Here is a 25070-nt window from a genome sequence, read left to right as displayed (position 1 = left end):
TTATGTTATATATAATTTAAACGTAAAGACAACCAAATTTTAAGATAGAAACCAATAAATAATAAAATATTAGTTTAGTTTAGTTTTAACATACAATGCATAGATATGTGGTCTTATTATTACATATCTTATTAGTACGTTTACGTTGTAATTATTATTTACGTACCTGATTCGATTTATGATAATATTTTTAATTTATAATTGAAATGGTATCACAATCGATAATCTTTTGAACATCACTTCTGGTATCACCCGTCGAGCTGTCAAAAAGCAATTCTTATAGTGGACAGACTATAATGGTAGGTGATTGGTAGGTGAAAGGTAAAGTTTAGCAAAGTTATTCCTTTATTTAAAAGTGGTGACCAAGAAGACAGTAATAACTATAGGCCAATTTCCATATTACCAACTTTGAGCAAAGTCTTCGAGAAACTAATTTTAAACCAATTAAATAGTCATTTTGCATCAAATGGTTTACTGCACGCCAAACAGTATGGTTTCACAAAGGGGCGTTCTACCACTGATGCCGGAGTAGCTCTTTTGTCACATATAAACAAAGCATGGGAAAATTCAAAGAATGCTTTGGGGATATTCTGCGACCTTTCTAAGGCTTTCGACTGTGTAGAACATTCCACTCTATTACGGAAACTAAATTTTTATGGTATCAAAGGTTTAGCTCAGGATCTCATAGCTTCATATCTTCAGAACAGGGTACAAACCGTTGTCGTTAATGGAGAGAAATCTCGCGGTGCGCCGATTAACATAGGTGTTCCGCAGGGATCTATCTTAGGACCGTTTTTGTTCTTAGTGTATATTAATGACCTACCTTATTATTTGCAGGATATGTGTGAAATAGTACTGTTTGCAGATGACACCTCATTAATTTTTAATGTGGATAGACATGACACAAATGTTGACGAAGTAAACTCTGCTCTTTTACGCATATCCAATTGGTTTAATGCTAATAATTTACTATTAAATACAAAAAAAACAAATTGTGTAGAATTTATCCTCCCAAATGTAAAAAAGGTGAAAAGGAATATTATTTTAAACGGGGAGGTATTATACCCTGTGGAATCGACTGTTTTTCTTGGTTTGACATTAGATGAGAAGCTTCAATGGGGGGCCCATGTTACCACCACCGCTGCTAAGCTCAGCTCAGCTGCATATGCAGTTAGAAGAATAAGGCATCTCACCGATGAAGAAACGGCTAGATTGGTTTACTTTAGCTACTTTCATAGCATAATGTCCTATGGAATTCTGCTATGGGGCAGGGCTGCAGATATAGAAACTATATTTATATTACAGAAAAGAGCCATACGCTCTGTATATAATTTGCGTGCTCGAGACTCACTAAGAGATCTCTTTAAGAATACTGGTATCCTTACTGTACCGTCGCAGTATATATTTAATAATATTTTATATGTACATAATAACGCTTACTTACACACAAAAGTAGGAGATAGACATTGTTATGACACTAGAAACAGAAATAAAATTGAAATGCCATTATTCCGGCTAGCTAAAGTTAAAAATTCATTTATGGGCCAAGGTATACGCTTTTACAACAGAATTCCTCATAATATTAAAGAGTTAAGTAGTTCTAAATTTAAATCTTATATAAAAAATGTACTTGTCAAGAGAGCCTATTACAGTATTAAGGAATATATGGAAGATAAAAACCCATGGAGGGTTGTCGCGTAAAAACCACAGGACAGTTCTTTGGCATATTATGATAATATAATATTATGATATTATTACATATGTAATTTGTAAAATTGTAAATCTGACATGATTAAAAAGAGCAACTATGGAGTTTCTTGCCGATTCTTCTCCGTAGATACTGCTTTCCGAATCGGTGGTAAATATTAAAATATGTACTTAATGACGTTTCAAAAGTGCTTCTAGAAGAAGTCTAATTGAATAAATAAATGTTTGAGTTTGAGTTTGAGTTTGACGGTAGATGATTGCTTTTAAAATCAGATTAATAACACATTATTAATCTGTTGAACATTTTTGACAAACAAATGGGCTTATGATTGACAATTGACATTCGAACGAACGTGACAACTGACAAGAGAGTCAGATCACAGATGATTTTGTTGTTTTGGTCATTGTAATTTTGAATTTATATAGTTAATCAAAATATAAAATAGTTAAATTAGTTATTATACGTATTAATTTTGTTCGCAACAGTATAAAATTGTGAAAAAATTACATGTCCGTTCCTAATTTTCATTGCAAATAATACTAATTGAAGATGTTAAAATTTGAAATTGTATCCTCTCGTACAGTGGAGGGTGTAGACAATGAAAAGAAGTTCGTAGCATACATGTTACAAGCGAGACAAGATTCGACCGAAGAAAGAATTTATGATCCTGAGCCAGCTAATGTGGAGAGACGCTACACCCACTTTTTGACCCTCTATAATGGTCTGAAAAAAGAATTTCCTGGTATGATGAACAACATATCTTTCCCGCGCAAGGTATGAGTCAGTATTTAGTAAACAAAGTCCTTTATTATCGCTTTCATGTATCTATTCAGTTAAACAGGCTATAACAACTTACTATTTGAAATCTCTGTCTCTACTTGAAATAAAGCTTAAATTTATTATCATTGCTTTGTAAAATAAGTATGTAGAACTATTTAATTATATATTTTAATAAGTTCTCTTACATGAACATTTCTTGTTTTAGATAGTTGTTGGTAATTTTGATCCCAGCCTTATATCAACAAGATGTGAAGCGTTTGAGTTGCTTCTTAATGTGATAGCAAGTGAATCCAGACTAAGGGATTCGACACCAGTCATAGCATTCTTCCAGGATGTGGAGTTGAAACAAGCTAAACAACTGATCAGTGAAGAGAAATATGATCAAGCTTTGTCAGTATTGGAGACTAGTTTCAGACTATTAAACAAGGTAAGCATTCTTTATAATAATGTATCCCATTTTAAAAATGATTCACCGTTAATTAGATTGATACATGTAATGAGAAGAAAAAAATGTAAAATAGAGCTAATTATGTATTTAACACAATACAGGATTGTACAACATTTAAATATGTTGAAATAATTGGAGATAATTCTTTGTTGTTTAAACTCATCCATTGTTATCATATTGCTTAATCTATAATGTTGTCAACCATTATCTGATGTTGCTTCAACTTGTATGATAATTTTTTTTTTATCTGATGCTCTTGAAGTTATTTACACTATTGGTGTGTAACCTTAATGTCAATTTACAAAGCTCAATAACACATTAAGTTTGATTCAGACATTCTAAAAATTGTGCTGAATTGTGATTTCAAAACTCCATTTATAATAATTTTCATATCTGTTTTTGCTCTCAATTTAAAGATACTGAGTTTGAATAAGCTCCTTAATACCATATTGCATAAGACTGGAAACCCTGCTTCCCTTGTAAAGGAAGACTATGTGCTAAATTGTATTATTCAATTTCATACTGACCTGTCACCAGTTAATGTCTGAAAGTATAACAATTAACAAACATCCATTTATTCACATTTAGGATATTAGTATCAAGGTTTTAATAAACATTTCAGGTGTACACAGACAGATCGAGGGTGGTATTAAGTGTGCTATGTCGTATAGTGGCATGCGCGGGCTCTAGTGGTGGTGCGCTGGCCGGCCCAGTGGAGAAATGGGCACAACTCGCCCTGAGACGCTATGAAGCTGTCAGTGATTCGGAATTACTACTCATATATGTGCCTCTCTTGCATACTTGTATTTCTATATGGTAAGGTTTTGTTTAAACTTATAATTATTGTATAAGTTTTTTTAAAGTCTGCCGATAGATATTGTTTTTCGTTTGTCTGTTATTACTAGTAAAACATTAATTAAAATTACCAATATGTACCTTGATTTTGCATATGAATTGTACAGATATGTAGAATTAATAAAATGTAGTCTCTTTACAAAATATATTATATCAAATTTCCATAATGAGTAAGTAATTTATTAAAATTGATGTATTAGTAGTGACTAATGAGTCACTTGACACCAATTGATAGTTTGGTAGGTCAGTTTGCATAAGCTGATTGTATTACAATTGAATTATATTACTATTGTTAAATATGGATCTATTTAAGAGGTCATGCACCCTAATACAATGAAATATTTTTGTGATTTCTTTTACGGCAATATGTTCTTCGAAAATGTTTATTTTATTATTTTGAAAAATGCAGTTTTTTTAACAATAACATTAATTTAAATAGCTTTTTTAATTTTGTAAATTAGATATAAGCCCCAGGTAAATGGCATAATTTTATTTGCTTTGTTTTGGCTTGTGACAACTTATCTGCGAATAACGTTTAATAAATAAGTAAATGTATACTTACATAATTTGTTTAACTCATTACAATTATTGAAATCGAAAAAAAATAACAAAAAAAATGGTAATCGAATGTGAGATATAAATGTTTTAAAATATTATTATAAATACCTACCTATCCTATCTCGTTTCGTGTCGTTGTAGATTGTAAGGGGAATTCCTTTTTTGATATAAAGTCTGTAATAGTGCACTCCTAAAATATTTCCTTATCCACGAACAATGTGAATTTACAATCAGCTTTTACATGGTGTTTATAAATAGCAATAGGTCTTCAATAATGAGTATCAGTCGTGTCTGTGGTTCCGATAGAGATTAATGAAATACATCTCGGTCTTGACATGATTTTTGTTTCTCAAGGACTGCCTGCCTACCGTCAGCGTTATGGGTTTGATAACGTCACGAGTCACGACATTCTACATTGGTTGACTATCTTCACTATAAAACGATGATTCCAGCTATGATACATAAAAATTTTTAAACATAACTTATACCTTTTCTATTATTACAGGGAAACATTGGGACGCGACAAAACCAAGCTAGTGGAAGAACTGAACAATCTTCGAAGACGGGGAATGAAAGTAGATTCTGTTCCCAGTCTAATGGACGCTATCGATAACCTCAATACAACCATGTAGTCAGCTTTAGATGCAGATATAGTAAGCTTTAAGTAATATATTTTTCACCTAGCATAAGCCAGTTATGTATTATAACTTATAAGATATGATATTATAAACAATATTCTAAATATAGACTTAGTCGATAGGTATAATCAATTCAGTTATTATTTAATCAAAGTATTATGAATAAGCATTTGTATGCATGTATAATTATTCCATATGACAAGTTATTAAAAACAAATTAAGATTGGTTAAAGCAATCTGTTACAATAGGCTATAATGTAGCTTACAGATACTATTATAATGACAGTATTTAATTTTAAACTACATAGTATCACGAATAATCTTAGTTTTTAAATCATATTGAATACCTAAATAACCTAATAGCTTAATTTTTTAGGCTTTTATCGATTCCTTCTCAAGATATTTTAGAACTACAGACTCTAGAGTCTAGATGAATCTCTATTGAAATTTATATTTGAGACAAAATTACATATTAACATATTATATGGGTGATCCCATTAAAATTTTAAGATTTTTTTAACGAAATAGATATGTTAAGAAAAAAAAACTGCGAAAAAGTAGTAAAATTGCCAAATGCAAATATATATTTAAAAATTGTTAAATATCGTATCTTTTGGTGGTTATTTATTTTTATGTTGAAAAAGTTTTATTCAATTAACTTTTTCATAATTTGTAACATTTAGGTATTGAAAACCAAATATAATTATTAGGTGCTTTCGTATGATTAACTAGCTTTTTACTATTGTAAGGTTTATACATATATTGAAAATGTGATAAAATTCTCATACAATTATCTTTAAGGCAAGTTTGTCAATTGGTCGCTATTAGGAAAATTTAATATTAATTAAGACAGACATCTTTTTTTATACCTTTTGAGAATTCTGTATGCCATTTTTTGTCATGACTGGAGACTATTTCTAAAATCAAGGAATTATCGTAGTTCAAAGCTGATTGGGTAGATGGCGCTAGTCTGAAAAAGGTCACTTAAATTTTGCTTTATCTATATTTTCTTAGGGCCGATTTTTCAATGCTTGGATAAAACTTATTCGTCGAATAATGTATAAAACTATCATTTTAAAAACGTATTTTTATTGCCCGTATTTGACAGTTTACGTGACATTTTAATATTATCGTGTAATTATTTATTGGACGGATAAGTTTTATCCAAGCATGGAAAAATCGCTTAGTGAATGTAAAAAATCTTATCTAGTTGATATGTAAAGTTTTATTTAAAATTATGTTAAAAATGCAATAGAAAACATTTATTTTATAGCTTAAATAAATTAAAGAAACTATTGACAGTTAATGATTTACACGGAATATTGTGTTATGTAAAATAAAATAAAAAATATGTACATTATAAGTAATAATATTATCTTAGATTAAGGATTGGTCTCCGCGCGCGCGCTACGACTAGATACCGCCCCACCTAAAAACAATAGCTCTGTGAGTGCGGCAACTCATTTCTGTAGTGTGTGTTAGGCAATTTGTAAAGACGCTAGTGTGTGTGAAGAATTGGGCTGCCAGCTACATAAATTTTACCTCATAAATGGGAAATCTGGCATCTTGGAAAGAAGTTTGAAAAATATTTTTTTCATCCTGACCTGGCCGGGAATCGAATCCATGAACATGTGACTCAAATCCACTTGCGACGCTACTATACTATAGTCACAAAAGTTTTTTAAAAGTAAAAAGGCGGAAATAAAAAAAAAAACATATTATATGAGTTATTAAACACGGTTAAACAGAAATAAATTATTGTATTATACTTTTTTATAGGTACATGTATTAGTAATAGTATTGAAATTATTGCTAAAAGATTTCCTCAACCACGTGTATTTTTTTGGATATGCAATACGGCAACACTGAATGGCGTCGTATTTTCGTAGAAAAATTTTTCGAAGTAAAGGAGAAATTTCGAATAATACGATACTTAGTGATGGTACGTGATCGCAGTGTCTTTCTTATTTTTTGTTGTATTATTTTTAAATAGTTTTATGACACAAATAGGCATTTTACTTCAGATTTTGTTCAAAATCTTTATAAATTATCGGTTCACCCTCTCCACACAATGCTTGTGACACGACTGGCTTGGGTACGCCGAATTCGGCGTACTATAAGTTGCCGCATTTTTCAAGTACGCCGGCGGTATCTAGTCGTAGCGCGCGCGCGGAGACCAATCCATAATCTAAGAATATTATTTTATCTTCTACTTTCGAAATCGAGTCATATTTATATTTTATTATAAGTTATTGTGTAATGAAATGTTTTGCTATTTACTCAGTTTTACGCTAAGCTATTTATTTTAGCTGTATGTACCTATAATCAGGCAAATAAATTCCATTTGACTTATATACTACCATTGCAATAATCATTTTACTCATAATTTCTATATTTGTATATTTATACACCATTTGTAGACATTATATTGAAATAAAGATCTGAATCAGTATTTATAGCTTTTTATTCTGTACCTACCCCAGCTATCATTTTTCAAATAAGTGAACTCATTATTTAAAGGAGTTCGCTTTTCAATATTAATTTTGTAGGTTTTAAACAGACACAATACAGATTTAATCTAATCATGGCATACAATTGTAATTTTGGTCGACATGTTTTATTTTAAGTAAAACAGAGTAAAACCTGTGTGAAAAATTAACGTTGTTGAAATGACGTTGGATATCCAGAATTCGAATTATTTGCAATGAGTTTTATTTAATTATTCTTCTGAACCCATAAAAAATATTTAATACGATAGTTTTTAATTAGGTTTTACTTGCATATAAAACTATAAATTACATATTAAGTAGATACTCTAACATAATTGACTGAATCCCTCAAATTGTATGTTTATAGAAGCTCTCCATGATCCATCGATTTACAAATAAACAAACTATCCACTTATATTAAGTGGACATCATAAAAATATCTATTTAGTAAATTGTTAAGGGAATACGTACAATTTTCCCTTCATATAGGTAATGAACTTATACCCATGTCGTTTAATTCACGTTTGATTGCCCTGTAATTCGTGGGAGGCATATGGCCTATGCATGTTAACTGACGATGGACACGTAAGTTGATTTTACTATAAATATAATAAAGAAATGTTAGGTTTATGATAAGATAAGGCATTAGCGTATTTTGGGTTATCATATGTATACGTAGTAGGTTCTAAGTGATTTCTCAATCATGTATTGGTTGGGTCCATAAGAAATGAAAGACTACTTAAGTCTTTGTTTTAAGACCAAAGCCTATCTACCTATCATCGAAGTTAAAACTCTTGTTTAAAAGTAACAAACAGGTGCATACAAAAAATTAGCAAATACCCTTGAAATACCCAAAGTCCATAGATAAACAAAACTGCTCAAGAAGTAACTTTGTTTAAGCGCGGCTGGTAACAGCTATAAATCTGCCGTCTAGATTTACGAGGGACCTCTGCAAATCGGTTTATATTTTCGATAAATAAAATTGGCGCGGGTTTTGCGAGATAAGCAGAGGCAGTTAGGAGCACGTCGCCGCCCGCCAACGCCAGCTGCCGCAGCACATAAACCCGACTACCCTCGCGTTTTCTTGCTGACAATTTTTTCCTGCTACGGTCATTACACAGCTGGGCCCGAGACAAAACGGCGAATCGTTTAAGCCCTCTCCGGAGACCATCCAATTTTATTGTATACCTAGTTGAAATTGATATGCCGTGCGAGTGTCCTCGGCTAGCGTCACATGTGACGGACATTGCCTTTACGGCCATTTGCTAAAAACCATGTGGAATTTTTATATAATCTTATATATATAAAAATGAATCGCAAAATGTGTTGGTAAGCGCATAACTCGAGAACGGCTGAACCGATTTCGATAATTCTTTTTTTATTATATTCCTTGAAGTACGAGGATGGTTCTTATGTAGAGAAAACGTAAACATGTACCACGGGCGAAGCCGGGGCGGACCGCTAGTAATGTTATAATATTACATATTTTAATGCCAATATAATATTATAGACCGGGAGATACTGACACAAAATTTCGAGTCATTTGTAACAGGATGGCGGTTCTACAGGGGTCTTAGTACGCAATGACAAAAAGAAAAATGATGGTGTGAACGCTGGTACCGGCGGCTTAGTCGCGTGGGCGTTAGTCGAACTCATCGGAAAATAGCGAAAGTCAAACGATTTGTAACAGTATGGCACTTATTTTTCCTGTAAGTTTGAGGATCAACGAATATAAATACAAAATTTCAAAGATCTAGGTGTTGGAAATCTTCACTTATATAAATTAATAATAAATTTATTTTTCAAGTATGACAGCACTTTTTCCCCCTACTAGAAGTATGGCAAATATAATAATGGTCACATTTTATCAAATACTCTCCAAAAAGTCAAATGCAATACTGGTACAAAAAGATAGGCGAAATAAAAAAAAATTGCAGATTTTCGGCGGTATGGCGACCATTTGGAATCGTCCGAAAAGTATGGCATGGCGATTTTCGTAAATGGCTGCACGACAATGGTTACCTGTGCAAAAGTTAGCTTGGTACAAATGGTTGAATAATTGTTTTTTTTTAATCAACACATTCGCGTCGGTATGGCGGGCTGTAAGTCATACCGGAAAAGTATGGCATGACACTACCGCCTACTTCTTTTTTATGGGCTATCGGTAAATTCTAAAATTTTTGTGTTACAAATCGTTTGACTTTCGCTATTTTTCCGACGAGTTCGAATAACGCCCACGCGACTAACCCACCGGTACCAGCGTTCACACCATCATTTTTCTTTTTGTCATTGCGTACTAAGACCCCTGTAGAACCGCCATCCTGCTACAAATGACTCGAAATTTTGTGTCAGTATCTCCCGGTCTATTACCCTACTTATAAGTTCCCTATTGTTATCAATAGACAACACACTTCTTTATATAACGTCAAAAGCATCTTTCATCACACAGACGTTTCAGCACAATTTTATTTACAATCATTTCACATTCGTATACGAAAAAGTAAATTAAATATGAAGACACCAATTTTTAGAGCTCTGATTCCCTATAAGAATAATTAAGGACTATGTCTTCGAACCAAACAGATTGCGATGCTGTGTCTATCGTCATAGCATTGGCTGTGTTTGCTCTTCCTATAACCCTTCTTATACCGGATTTTAGTATATGGGATGTTATACCAAAGATCCATGTAACGAGATGGCCAATAATGGTCCAATATGTCACATGGAAGCAGTTGAATACGGCATTCATTATTATCCTTACGCTTTTCTTCGGCATGTATCTGGAAATTCGAAAACGCAGGTACGTATATGTATATCAAATTATTATTTTCATCTGTAGTGCACTCTGTACTAAAACTCGGAATATAGAAAAGTAACGGAGACCTATGTAGAAGCAGATCGAGGTCTTATAACCGTTTGCTTTAAATTACATATTTTAATTTTTAATGTTATTAAATTAGGCACATTATAAAAAACGACACAATATATCACTTACTCATATCAACAAACGATTACAAAACATAGAAATGTCGTAATTAAATAATATCTAATGTAAATAGAAATATGGAGTTGTCGTTTTTGTATATTATGTACAAGATATTGGAATAGCGATAAATTTTTTATCAAGTGTGTTCTACGTAGGTTAAACGAAATGGTGGAGACAGTTTTGAAAGTCACGCAAGCCACGGAAACCACGCTGGATGGGGAGCGCGATAAGCAGGCGGAGGCAGTGAAGGTCTGCGTGGAGCTTCTAGACGTTTCCACAGAACATTACGAGAACCTCATCCTTCTTAGAGACGATTTGCGGAAGCGTGATAAAGTTAAACAGCGTCCACCCGCGTGCGAACCTAGTACATCGGATGTTTAATTTGTGTTCAAAATTGAATAAATATGTAATTGTCTATGGACTTGATACTTATTGTTTAAAAATGTTCATTATCAAATGATCAAATGAATATTGAATACTCATCAATTAACTAACAAAGAGATAAGTAGATAATTAGTTTGTAGCTGCAAGATTACCAAAATATTGTATTTTTAGATCTAAAGTCGTGAGCCGAAAGAATGTTAAAATGGAATTAAAAAATATTGTATCGCTTAGGTATATCTTCATGGAAATAAAATTGATATCACTCCAATCAATCAATCAGAACTGGCGCGAAACAGCTCTCTTTTTTGTATCAACTACTATTATAAACTTAGTTATTGCGAAAGCCTATTTGATCGCCTCGCATTAATTACATTTGTCACGTCAGTCACGACATTTGAAGATGGATGTGACCTCTAAGTGTTGCCGGAGTTAATTGAAAGAGCGTGGCATTTTTATTTGAGTTGCAGCACAACTAGACGTGTTCATTAGACCAAATGTCCCGAGTCCTCGTGGGACGTTGTTGACGCGAAAAAACCAATCTGGAGCTGGCAATTACGGCAAACGACCTAATTAGACGCCGGTGCTTGTTTCTTGCGGCTACTCGCCGGAAAATATAGTGCTTTATTTAACGTTGAGGCAAGACGATCAAATAGTCATTTGCTTTTTAAAAGCTCGTGTTACTGCATAATTGGACGAATTTAACGCTGATTTGCTGTTGGGGGAATAAGTATGAGATTTTTTTGAAAATTTTGAATTTAGGTTCAATGGATCTTGATAACGTACCTAAAGATAATTATTCAATGTTGAATCGTTGATAGATTTGATTGATTTTGATAATTGATCTTAATAAAAGGAGACTTTTTAGTTTTTACACATCCGATAGGTACATCTATATTGTGATGTAGGTAAGTACCTACTCAAACCTTCAGATTCGTTCTCAAACAGTGTACTGAATTGAACGGTCGTACCTACACAGTAAGGGAAATTTATTTCGACAATAAGTAATGTCAGCATTACAAACGCAACCCAGTCTGAGAAGCGCTCGTATCTTGAACACGCCTCTATTTCATTTAGGCGAATCCAGCGGGAGCGGATCAGTTCACAAAAATAAATAAAACTGTTATTGAGATAAGCATCTGCGGCGCGGCTTTCGCTAAGTCCCGCTGTGTCGCGCTGAACAATGTTCTGAGATATGTCCGGATTACGGCAGCCGCAGCTCCTCGCGTTTCATTCAAACCTGCCTCTTTTCTGCCGAGTTTCACAGCTGAAACCGCTTAACATAAATGGGATGAAAACCTTTTAAGTAGATACGCTGCGCTCGAGGAATAGTTCGCTGTTATACCTAAGTGTTATATCTTGAAATTATTTCGCTCTATACAGATTGGGGATTATCTTTTTGCATGAGTCCAGGCTGTTGCAGTGTTTATCACTAACAATGCATATCAGTCACAGATAATACAAGATGTAGAGGCATATGATGTAGGTAGAGCGTGTATATTGACGAATTAGTAGACAAAATTATTACAGATAAAAATTTCACTCTCTTAATAAAATAAGTAGGTACTTAGGATGAGAATATTTTTTGAGCAGAACTTTTGATCGCTAGTTTTAAAAGGAACTAATACATACTTTTACTTGTTAGTTCAATAAAAATACATAAAGCTATTAGGAGACCACAATTCCTGTCTCCCAGTTGGGTATTGTATGCAATAATTAATATCTATGTATGAAACCGAAAACCAAGAATTCCTACGACCCGGGTTTCCTCATACAAATTTAAACACTGTGCCGCTTATATAAAGAATAGCTTGTAAAAATTGCATGAAAGTTGAAACCCAAGCGTTTGACTGCATCGTTAGATTCTCCGGGACCACCTGTGCCCTGCTACGGATTAATTTCTCATCACGCAAAGCGCTTTCTCGGGAAATAATGAGGATTGGAGAAAAATGCCACTGGCCCCGAGTTCGCTTATATTAATAAAGTCTACAGCGTTGTGCTCTGCGCAAAGTTTATGCGTATCTGAGATTAAATTCCAATGATTATTATTCAGAGCCTTTTATTCCTAAGCACATTTTTATTTTTATTTGAAAATAGAATGTGAGATATAACTATAACTAGGAAATTATTAAATTTTGTGATACTTTGTGCATTGGATTTTGTGTCTCCGTCTTTTTATTTTATACCTAAATCGGATAACAGTGGTAGACCCAGGCCCCAGCGGTAGCATAAGCAACCTATTAGGCAATATACTCACCCGCTGATTAAATATATTTACTCAATAACTTTTTGATATTATTAAATTGCAATTGCATGCAATAAGAGCCCATCTTCAGTTATTTTGCTATTGAAATGAGATTGTAAACGGTGACACTGTGACCGCAGACACGAATGCAGCATACGATACTTTGAAGCCGCAAGATGGCCGCAAGCATCTGTCGGTTTGTCGCTCTTTCCACTTAAATAACTGTACTTTGATACAATTATTTGCCATGTCATTTTTGTTTGCGGTTCATGTTCACGCGAACACTTTCGTTTCCACAAAATACGCCCCAAGGTATGTAAATTGTTCAAAATTTTTTAAATGCTTACAGCTGGCTGGTACAGATAAGTAGGTCTCATGTTATATGGTTCAAAAGTAACTAATTTATAATTATCACTCGTCAAAATACTGTTAAATATTAAATTTTTGTACCAACGTTAAAGATTTGTAAAGTGTCTCTTGTTTCTTATTATTTTAAAATATGTTCTATAGTGACTTCATTACATAGGTCTTCATTACAATATCTGCTGTACTGCTGTATAAAAAATATCGAGATTGCTCTTTACGAAAGCGATATCCTATCTCGGATTGTAGAAGATAGACCGTCTTCATAAATCCAAATTGTGTCCTGTGCCTTCACTCTGAATTATTTATGTTACTATTTATTGTATTAACATAAATTGGACATGAGTTATTTTATTACTCCGAATGCGTCGCTAGAATGCGTTGAACAAAGATTATGATTGTAATTCAAATTTGTCATAGATCGTAAATGAAGCATTTGTTTATAATGTCATAGATCATCGAATCATGAGTTTTTGTTCTCTTTTTAACTGGAACCGTGTTTCAAATAAAATCAACTTGAACAATACAATTAGTAGGTACCTAAGTACCACTACGGCTTCATCATTGTTTTTTTATTTTGGACCATCTTCTTATATTTAGGTAATTCCAAACATAGGTACCTACGATTAGCATATATTATTCTAAGCAATACTTAACATTTTAGAAAATAAGACATGCATTTTCTAAGTGTAAAAATATTTTTTTCAAAAAAAGTAAATAACACAACCTACGCCAAAACATTATATTTCAAACGAATTCGTAAATGATGGACAATGTCCTCTTTTTTATTTATGTATAGAAAAAGCAAACAGACATTATAGCATATAAATTCCAAGCCGTAATATTTACTATCATTATGGTCCATGGCTCAAATTTCTACATTATAACATATTTTGAATAAAAGAGAATCGCGTTAATCATTGTTTAATGTCCTTCGAGTGAAGTGCCCCTATTTTATTTTAAATGTTAACGATATACCAACAACACTCACGTCCAGCCTTAAGCCTTTTCATCTGTCAAGATTTAACAGCTATGGAATTGGGTTATAATTTACGATTTTATCTCGAATGACACCATGGGGGCTGTGGTCAGCGATCCGGTGAAAAAATGTGCAGCCGTAATCGACGTATAATGGTCAACCCTGATCGCCCTGCCCGCCGCACCCGCCTTGTTATGACTTGCCAAAATAGAGCCATAATAATGAGAGATGGTCCCGTAACTTGTGCGTAATTTAGAGCGATTCCGTAACGACCGCTCGCGGCCACGCTGCAGTTTGTCCAGTGGGCACTTTCCGTGTTGTGTTGTCGCTGTCGGGGGTGATTTAGAATCACTTTTGTTGGTCACTTTGTGACTCAATTATTATTGTCCGCATTTACAGTCAATACATCGCTTTATTGTTATAAATAGCAGGGGAGTGAAACGTTAGACCGTGTGTGGTATGCGAAGATATAATATATGAGCGCGGTGGATTGAGTTGCGAAGCTGGTCCCGAGATTGATACTGGCCATCCACCGTTGCCTGACAAATAGTTCGTGCAAAGGAGGCGTCGCAACGCGTCTTACCATAAATAAGGATTACTCTCGTGACCACGTAGTCTTGTGGAGTGGACGCAGGACAGCCTTTGTGACGGCGCTACACCGCACTAGTCTCCCGTTAAATCAGTCTCAGACTGCTTTGTGAAAGCACGAAAATTTTCGGGTAATTTAAATACATATAGCACTATATTGTCTGAGCTTTAAATCTCGCAAATGCGACTTATTTCTGCTCCGAAATCTCGAATTACAACTTAGAAGATGAGTTTCAAGTTTGGCTCAAGAAGCGCTAAGCCACGAGTGTTTTAGGCTCGGCGGTACCGTTTCAATTGCGAGAACGTCACAGCTTACCGGCTCACAGAGTAAGGAAACTCGACGAAATTCGCGTCAAATCCCTATTTCACTTATCTTGATGTCTATAGATTGCTATGAGCGTCTACACAGTAACAACTTTGCCACAATTTAATTGATTTTCCGTCCGTAGCTTTACTCTTTAGTAGCTCTAGATAAAGTTACGGAGTTACCTATAAATATAAATTATATTAAAACTGGTCAATTGTTTTAAATTCATATCAATGTTCATGGATGTGATCGAATGTATAACATATACAAGAGTTCATTGAAATGTATCGGTGGTAGATGCGACATAAGGAATCGACATCGCAATCGATGAAAAATAGACTATTCATGAGCACCTGTAAAGTATACATGATTATACCTACGATTTATTTATTTATTATATTTTCCTTTAGATTTCAATGTCTGTATGTTTATTTATGTAATTGGGTTAATATATCAAGCAGAAGAAGATTACACAGATCTACTATTTTTAATATGTAAAATGTATTAGCATTAAGGGTGCGTATTAAGCAAAATTACCAATCTTCTATTAGATGATACGTGTAATATTCAAGACCAAATTTAAAAAATAAAATATATATATATCAAACTAGATGATATGTTCAACGATTCTGTTTAATCAAAAACATAAAATATTAAAATTTACTCGATAAAAAAAAATCACCAAGTTAGCTCTAATTTTCACACTTTTACGTTTTCTACTTGACATGGTAATACTTATTATGATTTTATATTAAAACATTTGCAAGATATTTGTCAGAGCATTTTGTGTAATTACTTTTAGTTTTGGTTTTATCTGCGATAAACCACTTTTGGCGCTCTTTTTTTCTCGAGATAAACGTTTGGTTTTGTCACGATAAAAGTGAACTAAACGTTTATCTCGAGAAAAAAAGAGCGCCAAAAGTGGTTTATCGCAGATAAAACCAAAACTAAAAGTAATTACACAAAATGCTCTGACAAATATCTTGCAAATGTTTTAATATAATTGTTTATGAAAAAAAAAATCATAATAAGTATTACCATGTCAAGTAGAAAACGTAAAAGTGTGAAAATTAGAGCTAACTTGGTGATTTTTTTTTATCGAGTAAATTTTAATATTTTATGTTTTTGATTGAACAGAATCGTTGAACATATCATCTAGTTTGATATATATTTTATTTTTTAGATTTGGTCTTGAATATTACACGTATCATCTAATAGAAGATTGGTATTTTTGCTTTATACGCACCCTTAAGATGAGTTGTAGAGTGTAGACTCATTGAAATAAAAAAGGGTAATACAAAACAATAAACTAAATATATTTTGGCGTACCAAACCGACCGCAGGCTTACTTATCAACGACATTAGCTCTTGCCTCTCAACTGTTTAGACTTAGACAGTTCCACGAGACACATTAACTCAGCAGAGTCGAGTTTCCTTGTGTATTTGTTAAGTAGATTGTAAATTCACGAGTCGGTAGATCTAAGGTGCAGTTTGGGTAATGAGTCTAACTTCGCGAAGATCTTCTCTTTGATTAGAGCTAATAGTTAACGGCGGAATTAATTTGATCTTACGTAATCACGTTTTATCGCCAATATATTTTAGGGTGATATCTACGCTTGTTTGAGTGTATGACAATGATGATTTGCTTATGTTGCCTATAGGTACCTTTTATTAAATCACTTATTTATAATATTTTTCGATACACCATGATAAAATTCCGGGTAGGTTTAAAACACATATTTATAATATTTTTGAATACATCATGATAAAATTTCGGATACATATTAAACAGGATATTGAAATGCTTACATTTTATTTAAATGATTGCTAGGTAGTAATTAATTTAGAAATATGAGTTTATAACCCCAATCTATAATGTAGATTTTGTTATGAATTTATACATCTTACGATGTTCTAGAACTGAAATCCCCTGATAAATTTACAAAAAAATATATAATATTAATTCCTTTATAATTACCAAATACGCGGTCAGTACACTCAGGATTTGTACGAACAAAATACTTCCGAATTTCAATTAAACCCGTAACTCAATCAGTTTTAACTCCCTCACATTCACTTGTAAGTCAGAGGGTAAATCTCAACATAACAAGGTTCTTATAGCGATCGAGGGTTGCCTTAATTAGGGGTCATAGTGTTATCTCGTGAAATCTCCAATTATATAGCAAATATATACGGGCGAGGTCCGAGGATTAGCTATAGTTAGTCTTCTCACGTCGTAGCGCGGGATTCAATTAGCCGCCGGTACCATGTTGGTTTATTGCTTTCTATGAGCTTATAGTATATGTTTCATTATTTCAGACACTTGTAGTTTTAAGGAACTTTTTGCCTTCGATATGTTTTATTAAGCTATTGCATAGCTTTTATCGCGGGCTTTGAGCGCGGGGACCGAATCCAGAAATTCCGTAACGAAAAAACCTCACGCTCCCCACTCCGACGGGCACGGAGGTGTGGCTTGAAGGCATAGCATGCAATAGCTTTACCGCGGCAGTCCCCGAGTGCCACACGTCTTTTTTTATTATTTAACATTTTAATGTTATTCTTATCAGACTTGATCAAGTCATAAAAAGAATATCATCATCAGAATAGTAGAAAGAAAGAAGAAAGAAAGAAAGAAAATACATTTATTTTAATGTCTTGCCACACAGGAAAAAAACAGAGAATATAGTAAAATACAATAAAGTTTGGAGTGCGAAGAAAACAGAAAATTATATTCAATACTGATTTTAACATTAACACATAGGGTCTGTGCAGCATCAAACATTAAAAAAGGGAACCACTCGGTGATATTCTGTGATGCAGAGGCATCGCAGCACCGGTTTTCAGTGGGCCCTCCTCGACAGTCAAAGGAACAGTAGCACAGTCTGAAACAAAATAAAGTTCTTTAGTTCAAAATAATGATTTTTTGATATTATTTCAGTTAAAGAAAATGTATTAAAAAGTTGTTTGTTCACTTTATTTGTGCATATCAATATAACGTCACTTAAGGGCTTGGTCTAGTAGTGCAAACAAATGCATCCTGTCATCCTATATGTAAATAATACAAATGTACTAAGGGAAAGTTGCTCCACTTAATTTTTAAAAATTAAATCATTCGTATGCATAATTTAATATTCGTAATAAGTACCAAAAATGACAATTTGAAACAATTTTCGTGAAAATTACACCGGGTGATTTTTTTTTTATCAGTACACAAAATTTGCGAATACTTTCTATTGATATCTTCAACTTCATGTTTATATAACTGATCAACTTTTACAAAGAAATTTGGACGAAATATAAAAAAAAATAAGCTTTCCATACAAAATGCAGAACTCTATACATTTTTTTCGACCTAAGTTTCTTAGTGAAAGTTGTTCAGGTTAACTAATAAAACGGATAAACAAATTTTGTATATAATAAAAAAAATGTAATGTTTGTGTTAAATGAAAACAAAAGATATTTATTTCTGACTAGCTTCCGCCCGCGACTCCGTCCGCGCGGATGTCAGTCTTCGCGTCTTCTACAGATTTATTATATTACTAGCGGTCCGCCCCGGCTTCGCCCGTGGTACATATTTACGTTTTCTCTACATAAAAACCATCCTCGTACTTCAAGGAATATAATAGAAAAGAATTATCGAAATCGGTTCAGCCGTTCACACGTGATGCCGTGACAACGCGAAACGGGTGCGGACCCGCCGCCTTTTTATAGCTCCCGCCGCGAAGCGCGTCGAACGCGGCAACTGATACACAAAAATAATCCTTATGGCATGTAATTCACGCGCGATGACTTATAGCGTATTTCATGTATAACTTTGGTGTTTCTACACCGATTTACATGATTCTTTTACTATAACCTGCCCAGGAGTATGAAGAACAATTGTGCCAAATTTCGTTAAAATCCGTCGTGTAGTTTTTGTTTCTATAACGAATATACAGACAGACAGACAGACAGACAGACAGACAGACAGACAGACAGACAGACAAAAATTTTACTGATTGCATTTTTGGCATCAGTAGCGATCCCTTATCACCCCTTCATAGTTTTTTTTTAAATATATTTCATGTACAGAATTGGCCTCTCTACAGATTTATTATAAGTATAGATGTGTAATATATAGATTTATATTGATAAACCTTATAAATCTTTTGCTAGCATTCTGATGCTTTATCGGTTGCACTGGATTTATCTCTTTTTTTTCAATCGCTTGAATGATATTATAGGATGGGTCCTTGATGGGCATCGAATGCTGAAGTCTCGAATCAATCAATTCTGACAGTAGGCAATTTATGTAAAATCTTGATAATGGTCCATCATTGTATTTTGCCTAAACGTTACATACTTTTTTATATATTCTATTTTTAACGAATTATTCACTCCAGTCCAAACAGCAAATAAGCAGACTTCTGCTTCTGCAACGTTTAGTTGTCCCTGAATTTAGAAAAAATAGTCATGATTCTTATCTATGACAAAAGTGTTATTTTTTGCATTGTATTTCAAATATTAATTTTTTTTTAACCGCATCTTCCGCATTCATGTCTTTTGCCGGAATTAGACATTTAACTTCTACTAGTCCCATTTTCCCTTTTTGATATGGGAGTGTATAAAGTAAATTTTTTAGATATTTCTCGTTATACTTTTAAAAAGTTATTATTGTCATTTTGCTCATTAGGTAAAGTTATTTCGATATCAGTTTTAAGTTTTTTGATACCTGCAATAATAACGTCATAATCGCCTGCACATACTTATCGATTACACCCTGTATACAATCCACCATCCACATTCATAATGTTTTCCTGTCCTCCTCTCCTTTACGCTGTTCACCGATACATTTGAAATGAGTAAATCTGCTACCACTGAAGGATGTTTCATTGTGATCAGCAAATTTTCACCACTGTTGTCAATTATTTGTTTTTCATTTTTAATCAGCAATTGGGAATCATCAGTTTTGTTTTTTGCAGATTGGTGATGTACCCTTACAATATGTCGAAAAGGGAAAGCATCAACGAATTATCGTTTTCGTCCTCTTTTTTTATTCTTCGCGTCTCTGTTACTTCTGTTTGTTTAGTTCTCAACACCCACTGAATTTTCTATGTTATTGTGATCTTCCATTACATCTGAGTTTTGATGATGTGATGATAATCCATTCGTTTTAATATTGGTACTTAGAGTTGGTAGACTAAACTAGAAATGGCGGACTAAATTTGTCAGCGCGTCTGTAAGATCAGAATATAAAACCAACATCCTGCATTTATGTTACAAAATTAATAATCAAACAACATGCCGCTACGTTGAAAATGACTAGAAGAAAAAATTAAAACACCTCGGATCAATTCTGGAGTAAACAAATCATTTTCCCCGTATGGGGATTTCCCCGGATGAACTTGGGAAGTTCAAGTTCTCAATACAAGTTTATATTATATTTCGTATTTCTCAAATGAAAAATAAACATTTTTGGAACTTCAAAAAAATTATATTATAAGAAAATTTATGAGCTTACTTTAGTTTTAAAGAAATATACATCCCTTTACTGACACCCCGTAAAATAAAGAAATTGTTGCTAATCACCTTTGCAATCTATTTGGTTTCATAAACTTTATGTTCGAAGATAATTTTTTTTCTAGTAGTTACACGCGTATTTTTTTCGTTTATTTTCCATATCGAAATCAAATGTTTAAAAATACGAATATTTGCACAAAACTAAGATAAAAATAATCAATTAACAAAAATATTAAATTTAATGAAGTAGAGCAACTTTCACTTCGGTATGAAGGAAAATCGAGCGTAGAGCACACGTCAGAACGCTCCGGCCCAAGGAGCGCGACTAAAGAAATTCGCTAGGATTTTTCCTAATTATTTTAAATATTTTTTTAATATTTAAAGAATTATCAAAATTAAAAAAAAAAAAAATTTTAAAGGATTAATACTCATTGGTCTTCAACCAAATCGAATAAATTAATGGAAAAAATAACTTTTAGCAGTATTTATCAATAGATTTTGTAAGGCAAAAAATGGGAAATTTCATGAATTTATAACGTTCTAATTAAGAAAATCATAAGTTTTTCGGCAATTGTATTCAGCAGTTTTTAATAACGACTATATAAGGATAATAATGCGCTGATCAGATTGTGTAAATTGTAATCGGTTGCAACGTAGTGAGTGCACAAACTTAGCTCGAAATGATTTTGGGGGAAAGAGACTTATCTTGAAGGCCTGATTAAGGTAACATAAAGTAACTTTATAAATGTGAAAAAATTCACGCGCATTGCGTATATAACACTAATTGATAAACAAGAAAAAAAAATTCAGTTTATCATTTCATTAGCCGGGAAAAAATTGTCAAATAACTTGTTGAAAACGCAATTTTGCTAGACTGCAGCCTTAAAATATACTACATATGTACCTATAACCTAGTATTCAATAATTTTCTAACCGACAGTTGTACTTACATCGAGTGTATAAAACATAAAATAATAAAAGCTATGGTAATTTCACACATACATACTGTGAATTCGTTACAAATAAAAAACCCTTTAATCGCAGATCTGCATAATAATACGAAACGGGTCTTTCCGTCTATCCGACAACTTGATTGATGTCCCTTTCTAGATTTATTTGCCTGCAAAGTACATGACGCACGTCCGCGAAGCTTATACAATATTAAAATGACCCTCGTTTTGTTTCATTTTTAAATACGGCCTCTCATAATTATTAGAGTTATAAATTATAAAATGATAATACCGGTAGGGCCACCCCGTGAAACGCTAATACCGTCTCGGAGCGCCGCGAGCCGCGGGCGACCTCATGTCAATCACTCTGTAGAACAATTCTTTTTTAAAAGAGTATAAAAATTCGTATCACTTTTATCATTCATCTCACTCTCTTCATTAGAACTAAGTACGTGTGAAGGAAACAAAACACAAATCGGTCTTGCGGTAACATCTGTGCTTTATAATAGACGCTTACGTAGGCTTCTTTTCGGGGATCGAACAAGCCCGGTGGGATCGCTTTTACATGATTGATCTGTTTATTTTACATTTTAAAGGAACATTTTTACGGTTGCTTGTCAACTTAATAACAAAGTGTTTTATTTCGGGACACATTAAATACGATTTTATTGATAGGTCTTTTAAGTTTATTCATATTTTTGAGATGGGTCGCTAAGTTTTGTTTGTATTCGCCAGAAAAGATTGCTACAAGGATTATTATGATTTGAGATCGTTTACTAGAAAGGTGCTATTTTTGTTGATATTTTCTGTGAGTAGGTAAGTATAAGGTCTTATTCTAAACTAAAAAGTTAAAAGATAATAATCAAAGTACAAAACATTAAGTAGGTACCTACCTATTAGATTCTGTATCGCTCTTGAAAATAAAAGTGAGAGCTTCTAAAAATAATGTGAACTTATCAGGTAGCAAGTGAAGAGTGGCGCCACGATGGAGTGCTGCTAGCTTCCACCTGCAGAAGGAACAGTGTAAAAGATAACACTGTCACTAATTTAAGATCTCTCACTGAAATAGCTTTAATGTTAGCGGCACTTGAGACTTTTTCATCACAGGCGCGATCAGGGTCGTTTGTGAGGACATATTGTTAATGTAAAGTTATCCAATAATTTGTTGGAGATATTTTATGATGTCTTTACAATATTGAAATCTGAAATATTGTAAAGACATTTCTTTTATACCTGACATGTTCTTCACCTATTTCTTCAGTCTTGGTACCTAAAATTCATGTGAAGTTCGAATGTAGTTTTGCGTAAGTACAGTAGTTAACAGCTGAAGAGGTCTGAAGACAGATTTAAATTTTTTTACAGGTTCATAAATAATTAAAGGTGAGTAAATCAATAATACATCCACTACAAATCGACCTCAGGGCTCAGAATTATCACAAATATCAACAAGAAAACAAAATGTATCGAAAATCATTGACATGTTCTTGTTTATTGAACATATACAAAGAATACAGCAGCCAATCATTAAACGCAACAAAAAGTGGTCCCGCGGGTAACTGCGTTATCGGAAGCAATTACACGTCGCTTTATTAATTTTCATAACTACGCCTGCGACATCAAAGGAGGCCGACCGCGCGCGCCGTCCCGTGGTGTAAGATGTAGGCTTTTAATCACTGCATAGTATAAAACAAAGTCGCTTCTTCTGTCCCTATGTCACTATGTATGCTTAAATCTTTAAAACTCTTCAACGGATTTTGATGCGGTTAGTTAGCCTAGTATAGTATATATATAATTTATACTATGCTTTTAATATTATATTTTAAAAATGTAGCCTACGCAGAAAATTAATTTTTTCACGTTACATTATGCTCCAATTAAACATGGTATGCAAGGTATTTGTATGTAAATAATAATTATGGGAATTCATAGGATTATGTAGGTACATATTTTCTTTGCGAATGACTTTACTAGGTACTTAACCTTCGAATATATTTTTATAAAAAAATTAGGTAGGTAGGTACTAGGTACTGGGTATTATGTTAATTTTATGAATAATGAAAATTAAACATTTTGAAATATCTTTACTTAAAAAAATATCCAAATAATAATTAAAATTTTAAATCGCTTAAGTTTATGTTTTACACCCCGTCTCAGCTACTGTTTACCACGAGAGGCCCTTGAAGACGTTTTAACAGTGCACTCGTCTTGGGACGCACTGCTTTGATCTTTGACGACACTCCAGAACTTATACTACGAAATTGGGACTAAATATTGGTATTAGTAAACAAATCTTCTAAACGATACACGGAAAATGGTTAATTCAATATTAAAATTGTGCTTTAGAGTTCATTAATCATTGACTGATAAATTTTAAAAACAAGTTAACCTTTACAAAATTCCTGAAGAGAGAGATGATATTTTTTTTTTTGTTATAGAAATTATGACACTTCGAGTACTTGCAATCAGAAACAAACTTATATGATAATATGACATAAACGTTACGTACTTTGTAGGTAATGTACACTTAAATACTTCACAAAATAGTTTAGTACCTAGGTACTGACATTAAACTACTTCCTGTTATGAAAGGTAGAGTATATTATTCTGTATGAAGTCAAATAAATAAAAGAAATTTACATTTGCCCGATTCTATTGGAACCGTAAAGACTTATCTCACTAAAACGATTCCCACATAAATAAAACTCGACGGATAATATGAAACTGCATTTACATAAGAAAAATGTAAAGAGGCCTAAACGATAGAGCCATAAGGGTGGTATCGCCTGCACTTTGTATACCGCGCACGTCCGCCGGGAGCTTTAATAACAATACGAAATATCAGTTCGTTCCTCCGATCGCAAATCTACGTCAATAACATATCCAATAGTAGCGCTCAATTCATTTCGACATAATCTAATACGGCAGGGCACGTTTCCCGCCTAAATCTACCGCCACATGTCGCCAAGATGGCCGCTCGACCGAAACGTGAAACTAAAGAAAAAGGAGATCACGAATCGGTAATATCTTTCGAGTCCATAAACTTAAATGTTTATTTGCAGCGATATATTGTCCTTTTGCGGATATTGCTTTACTAAGTCGACGTCAGCCTTAGTTTTCATACGACTAGACGAAATACGAATAAGCTTTTTCTGATAAAGGGAATTTTATTCGCGTTCAATATAAAAGGTACCTATAATTTTCTGTCGAATCGTCTGTAATCTGGACAAATTAGACAATTAAATTCATACTAATTGTAGACATAAATGTAAGTAAATAAACACTAAATAAGGGAAGAG

At 33.3% G+C, this 25070-nt stretch overlaps 2 protein-coding genes across 2 annotated transcripts; both read left to right on the top strand.

Moving 5' to 3' along the window:
• The first annotated feature begins 2093 nt into the window (after positions 1–2093).
• Snx21 (Sorting nexin 21) lies at positions 2094–5405 on the top strand. The gene is made up of 4 exons (XM_090112203.1): positions 2094–2482; positions 2694–2915; positions 3559–3752; positions 4855–5405. Exons 1-4 carry the CDS (start codon positions 2258–2260, stop codon positions 4979–4981), a joined length of 768 nt encoding a protein of 255 aa, XP_089968329.1. The 5' UTR covers positions 2094–2257; the 3' UTR covers positions 4982–5405.
• A 4635-nt stretch (positions 5406–10040) lies between these two features.
• LOC149910300 (uncharacterized) lies at positions 10041–10843 on the top strand. Its single transcript, XM_090109813.1, has 2 exons — positions 10041–10276; positions 10618–10843. The coding sequence occupies exons 1-2, from the start codon at positions 10041–10043 to the stop codon at positions 10841–10843; spliced, it is 462 nt and encodes a 153-aa protein (XP_089965939.1).
• The last annotated feature ends 14227 nt before the right edge of the window (positions 10844–25070 follow it).

This window comes from Colias eurytheme, chromosome 2 (assembly GCF_061535395.1).
Source record: "Colias eurytheme isolate Ceu_HAF_F1 chromosome 2, ilColEury1 Martin Lab GWU primary, whole genome shotgun sequence".
NCBI classification, from domain to species: domain Eukaryota; kingdom Metazoa; phylum Arthropoda; class Insecta; order Lepidoptera; family Pieridae; genus Colias; species Colias eurytheme.
Note: the sequence above shows the minus strand (reverse complement) of the source record. Positions and strands in the feature narration are given on the sequence as shown.